General features: G+C 46.8%; 1 protein-coding gene across 1 annotated transcript; it reads left to right on the top strand.

Annotated features, from left to right (window-relative positions):
• The first annotated feature begins 1466 nt into the window (after positions 1-1466).
• On the top strand, positions 1467-4668 carry LOC134079048 (major histocompatibility complex class I-related gene protein-like). The gene is made up of 5 exons (XM_062535217.1): positions 1467-1494; positions 2053-2328; positions 2671-2940; positions 3127-3243; positions 3958-4668. Exons 1-5 carry the CDS (start codon positions 1476-1478, stop codon positions 4038-4040), a joined length of 765 nt encoding a protein of 254 aa, XP_062391201.1. The 5' UTR covers positions 1467-1475; the 3' UTR covers positions 4041-4668.
• The last annotated feature ends 1426 nt before the right edge of the window (positions 4669-6094 follow it).

Raw genomic sequence — 6094 nt, 5'->3', positions numbered from 1 at the left:
ATTCTGTATGATGCACCTGAAAGTAGAGTAGAGCTGCGGCATTCTGTATGATGCACCTGACAGTAGAGTAGAGCTGTGGTATTCTGTATGATGCACCTGACAGTAGAGTAGAGCTGCTGTATTCTGTACGATGCACCTGACAGTAGAGTAGAGCTGCTGTATTCTGTATGATGCACCTGACAGTAGAGTAGAGATGGTATTCTGTATGATGCACCTGACAGTAGAGTAGAGCTGCTGTATTCTGTATGATGCACCTGACAGTAGAGTAGAGATGGTATTCTGTATGATGCACCTGACAGTAGAGTAGAGCTGCTGTATTCTGTATGATGCACCTGACAGTAGAGTAGAGCTGCTGTATTCTGTATGATGCACCTGACAGTAGAGTAGAGCTGCAGTATTCTGTATGATGCACCTGACAGTAGAGTAGAGCTGTGGTATTCTGTATGATGCACCTGACAGTAGAGTAGAGCTGCAGTATTCTGTATGATGCACCTGACAGTAGAGTAGAGCTGTGGTATTCTGTATGATGCACCTGACAGTACAGCGGAGCTGCGGTGAGTTCTCCTACTGACCGCCCCTCTCTGTCCCAGACGGCCAGTCGCTGGAGTTCCGGTACATGGTGTACTGGGACAACACGGACCAGCTGCTGTTCCGCCAGACCACGCTGCTGGACGGAGAGGTGGTGCTCCGCTGCGAGAGCCCCGGCCTGCGGGACGAGCCCAGTCAGGAGTGGGTCACTCAGGCACTCAGCGCCGCAGACCTCACCGAGAGAGACGCCTGCTGCAAGGACCAGTACTACCAACACCAGGAGATGCTGGGGGAGATCAACAATATGATCACTCCAACAGCCGGTGAGTGAGTGAGTGTGTGTGTGTGTGTGTGTGTGTGTGTGTGTGTGTGTGTGTGTGTGTGTGTTTGTGTGCAAGGACCAGTACTACCAACACCAGGAGATGCTGGGGGAGATCAACAACATGATCACTCCAACAGCCGGTGAGTGAGTGAGTGTGTGTGTGTGTGTGTGTGTGTGTGTGTGTGTGTGTGTGTGTGTGTGTTTGTGTGCAAGGACCAGTACTACGAACACCTGGAGATGCTGGGGGAGATCAACGACATGATCACTCCAACAGCCGGTGAGTGAGTGTGTGTGTGTGTGTGTGTGTGTGTGTGTGTGTGTGTGTGTGTGTGTGTGTGTGTGTGTGTGTGTGTGTGTGTGTGTGTGTGTGTGTGTGTGTGTGTGTGTGTGTGTGTGTGTGTGTGTGTGTGTGTGTGTGTGTGTGTGTGTGTGTGTGTGTGTGCAAGGACCAGTACTACGAACACCTGGAGATGCTGGGGAAATGAACAATATGATCACTCCAACAGCCGGTGAGTGAGTGAGTGAGTGTGTGTGTGTGTGTGTGTGTGTGTGTGTGTGTGTGTGTGTGTTTGTGTGCAAGGACCAGTACTACGAACACCAGGAGATGCTGGGGGAGATCAACAATATGATCACTCCAACAGCCGGTGAGTGAGTGTGTGTGTGTGTGTGTGTGTGTGTGTGTGTGTTTGTGTGCAAGGATCAGTACTACGAACACCTGGAGATGCTGGGGGAGGTCAACGACATGATCACTCCAACAGCCGGTGAGTGAGTGTGTGTGTGTGTGTGCATGTGTGTGTAAGGACCAGTACTAGGAACACCTGGAAATGTTGGGGGAGATCAACAACATGATCACTTAAACAGCCAGTGAGTGTGTGTGTGTGTGTGTGTGTTTGTGTGTGTGTGTGTGTGTGTGTGTAAGGACCAGTAGGACGAGCATATCGACATGCTGGAGTAGAACAGCATGCCACTCAAACAGCGGGTTAGTCAACTCTGTGCATGTGTGTGTGTGTGTGTGTGTGTGTGTGTGTGTGTGTGTGTGTGTATGTTTGCAGATGTATGTATGTCATAGGTCTCCACTGTGAAAATTGTAAACATGTTCAAATGTATATGTATATTGTGTAGTTTGTGGTATGGATAGCCCATACTTACATCATAAATAATGTAACTTACAAAAAGATAAAATTCTGTTGAAACTATTACAGATATTCTTCAAAGAAGCTGTGGCTGTATAATCAACAGCTCAGGAGTCTTTCCCTTTGACGAGTGGGTTGTGAATGGTGAGGACTTCCTGACCTTTGACCCCGAGACTCTTAAATGGACGGCTCTGTCCTACCTGGCCGTGCCTGTGGCTGAGGAGTGGAACCGCGACATCTTCAGGAATCAGATGTACGGCGAGTTTGGGCAGACGGAGAGCGTGAAGACTCACCACATGCTGATGCAGAGGAGGGCGGCGTGGCTGCGCCAAAGACAGAGAAAGGGTGAATTGCTAAACTACTTCCGGGTCATTTCATTTCTAAACTACTTCCGGGTCATTTCATTTCTAAAATACTTCCGGGTCATTTCATTACTCAATTACTTCCGGGTCATTTCATTTCTAAACTACTTCCGGGTCATTTAATTTCTAAACTACTTCCAGGTCATTTCATTCCTAAATTACAGCCGGGTCATTTCATTTCTAAACTAGTTCCGGGTCATTTCATTTCTGAATCACTTCCTGCTCAGCATTTGTATTTGATGTTGGAATTATTCAAATCTGCAGAGGTGTTAGAGTTAAAAAGTGCAAGTTAAAACGTAAATATTCATAGTATTGTTTGTTGCAGATATGAGGGTCCGTGTACATGCCACATCCATCACAGGAAGTAGGTGCACAGCTTTACTGTGTCAGGTGACAGATACGGACCTATCAGGACTCAGGATCCACCTCACAGAGGATGGCCGGCCAATAGAGCGTGGGCTACAGCTGACCGGCCCACTTCCTGACGGAAATGGAACATTTCAAATGCAACTGCAGGTGGAAGCCATTGTGAACAGGACCAAACAATATCAATGTGAAATCAAAAGTGACGCTGTTAACATATCCGTCCCATGGGGTAAGACTAACTTGTTTGCATGTGTGTGTGTGTGTGTGTGTGTGTTTACTTCACACATGATTCCTCCTGACACAGCAGGCAACTCAGTGTGTGTGTGTGTGTGTGTGTGTGTTTATTTAACACATGATTAATTCCCTCCTGACACAGTATAGGCACCTCAGTGTGTGTGTGTGCTTTCTGTTACAGATGGACGTCTCCTCAAGGAGCAGGCTTCGATCGCACCTGTTGTACTCAGTATTGTTTGTGGGAGTTGCTTTCTTCTCTTGATTATTAGTCTGTGCTGCATTCAGCTCTATTGGAAGGGTAAGTCTGCATTTCATTATGTATGTAATTATTTACATTTAGCTGACACCATTATCCAACGCGACTTACATAGACCAATGGCAGAACCAGTACCCCTGAGGCAACTTGGGGTTAGGTGCCTTGCTCAAGGGCACAACGGTGGCAACCAGGAATTGATCCCACAACTTTCTAATTACCTGCTGCTAGCCCAGTTCCTTTATAGAGCTAATTTCTGCACACAAAACAATTGGACAAGGACTTATCATTAGGACCGACTTACCATAGGCTCAAATAGATAAAGACTTCACCATAGGTTGTAGTGAATAAGGACTTCACCATAGGGTCTAATGAATAAGGACTTCACATAGGTTATAATAAACTTCACCATAGGTTCTAATGGAAAATCACTTTACCATAGGGTCTAATGGATAAGGACTTCACCATAGGGTCTAATGGATAAGGACTTCACATAGGTTATGATAAACTTCACCATAGGGTCTAATGCATAAGGACTTCACCATAGTTTCTAATGGATTAAGGACTTCACCAGGTTATAATAAACTTCACCATAGGATCTGAGCATTAGTGCCCTCAGTTGACCATGGGCTGAGCAGACATGTAATTGGCTAATTTACGAGACCCTGGTAGTGAAGGAGCTTAGTCAGTCCTAAACTGTGTGTGCTTCTGTGGTGTGACTTACTGTAGTGGCTGATGGGTGTTGCTCTGGTGTTACAGGTAATGCAGGCTACAAGAGAGTCACGTTAACTGATGCCAGCCATTCAACAACGCCACCCGATGACTCGAGCTTGAGTTGTTAAGTCTGCTGCAAGCATGCCACCCAAAAGACCATGTGAAACCATACGAGTGGACAACATGAAGAAAGGACTAGGACTCCCTACCACTGAGATGGATGATGTGCGCACGAGAAGTCCCACTAACTTCAGAGTTGTTCGGACTGTATTACTGGATAACACAGCAGCCTGGCATGCTGTCTCTAACTATTAGGTCAATAATCTGGAGGCACAAGCAAGGGTGTACACATGGACTGCTGTTTAGGGGCTGTCAACAGTGAAGAGGTCCATCACACAGTGGATAGAATACTGTGAGCACTGACCACACAATGCACTGATCTGAGAGTTCTTTTTAAGAGACGTAAGCTCTCTGCTGCCCCTCTGTGGCTGTCAATGGTACTGCAGTGGCCCAGTTGCTTTGGCTGAATAGGTCCATTCAATGTGTAAATTATCACCGATATTCTATTTGAAAAGTCATTGAACTTCAAATTCACAGCGAACCTACATTTTGTCAAAACTGTTCATGGAAATTGGTTTTCAGGCAGCTGATTGCATTTGACTTTTGTTGAGATTTCACAGGACACAAGGTACTGTAGGCCTACAAGTGATTTGTAAACCGACTGCAGCTTACAGACGTAAGCTGTCCTTCAATTCAGTGTACCTGCAAGATACTGTCAGCAGTCGTAACTGAATGTGAGTGTAAACGTCAATAAAGATCTGTTTCTTGACAGACAACACAAACTCACAGCTGCATGTACTGCATGGACTCAGTCATTTATTACATCTGTCCACGGGACATTCAGAATGTTCTTGGTTTTGTTTACATATAATGGTACCAACTTCAAGCAGCACCCAGCTCATCAAGCACTCCCCATGAACATGGATACAGTTCTCACCACCAGGTGTCCGTTTCTCAAAAGCATAGCTGCTAACTAGCAACTTAGGTGGTTGGCAACGGGGAAATGGCATTACAACCAACTAAATTGCTAACAGGTTAGCAACTAGTGTTTTGAGAAACGCACCCCAGTCCAGTTGGGAAAAGAGCACAACATGGGGTGTGTCTGAGGGAGAGGGGTCAGCGGGGAGGGTCTGGGGGTCCCCCCCCCCCCATGTGTTGTTAGCTCTGCAGGGGGCTAGTACAGCAAGCTCCGTGGGTGCCTCCCATTTGGGCTTTTATACGTCCTCCCTCACTCCTCGGGCCTCGATTCACACTGATCTACATAAAAAATGATGGGACGGCAACAATGGGATAGTCTATCCAGTGTTAGTTATAGATCAGTGGGAACGCCCCTCGAGGATCGAGGATCGAGCATCAAGGATCGAGGAGAGATGTTGAGAGGCACCCCATATATCCCCAGCAGCTCTTATAGCTCTAACACATGCAGGAAGCACTAAGCCCTGGCACAGTCATGTCTGGGGCTCAGAGGGAGCCCTGGCACAGTCATGTCTGGGGCACAGAGGGAGCCCTGGCACAGTCATGTCTGGGGCTCAGAGGGATCTGGTCCTGGTCTGAGTCACTGCTGAAGGGGTCGACTAACTGCTGCTCTGTTAAGAGAGCTGGGCCTGCAGTGCTGCATAGCCAGCCACACTAAGCCAGAGAGAGCATAATTAGTGTGCGTTCGTGCACACACACACACACACACACACACACACACACACACACACGCAGTGCCTGTCAGAGAGGTTTTTTAGCGCTGTTAGGAATTCCTCTGGACTTGCTATTCATGAGTTTCATCAGGTCCCTTTCCACAGGTGTATTAATCAAGCATCGTGCAGTCTGCATTGATAATCAAGGTGCTTGATTTTATACACCTGTGGAAAGGGACCTGGTGAAATCCATGAATTGACAAGCGCATATCGGATATATAGGGCAGGGGGCTCCCCCTAGTGGTCATAGGACAGATGTCTGATCAGTCACTGCATGTCACAACAGCAACCCACACAATGACTTCCACAATAGCCGTAACACAGTCATGCAATAGGCCAAAAACCTTTTGAAGAATCACGTTTTTTTTTTTTTTTCAGACAGACTTGAAAGAATTAAAGGCTCATCAAACATAATTAATTTTATGATTGACATT

This window comes from Sardina pilchardus, chromosome 4 (genome assembly GCF_963854185.1).
Source record: "Sardina pilchardus chromosome 4, fSarPil1.1, whole genome shotgun sequence".
Classification (NCBI taxonomy): Eukaryota; Metazoa; Chordata; class Actinopteri; order Clupeiformes; family Clupeidae; genus Sardina; species Sardina pilchardus.
The sequence above is the reverse complement of the archived record's forward strand: the minus strand, read 5'-3'. Positions and strand labels throughout refer to the sequence as shown.

Bases quoted from the DNA above. Each gene is read 5' to 3' on its own strand.
- LOC134079048 (XM_062535217.1), top strand. The intron at 2,329-2,670 runs GTGAATTGCTAA...TGTTTGTTGCAG, and splicing joins GCGCCAAAGACAGAGAAAGG to ATATGAGGGTCCGTGTACAT. The intron at 2,941-3,126 runs GTAAGACTAACT...TTTCTGTTACAG, and splicing joins TAACATATCCGTCCCATGGG to ATGGACGTCTCCTCAAGGAG.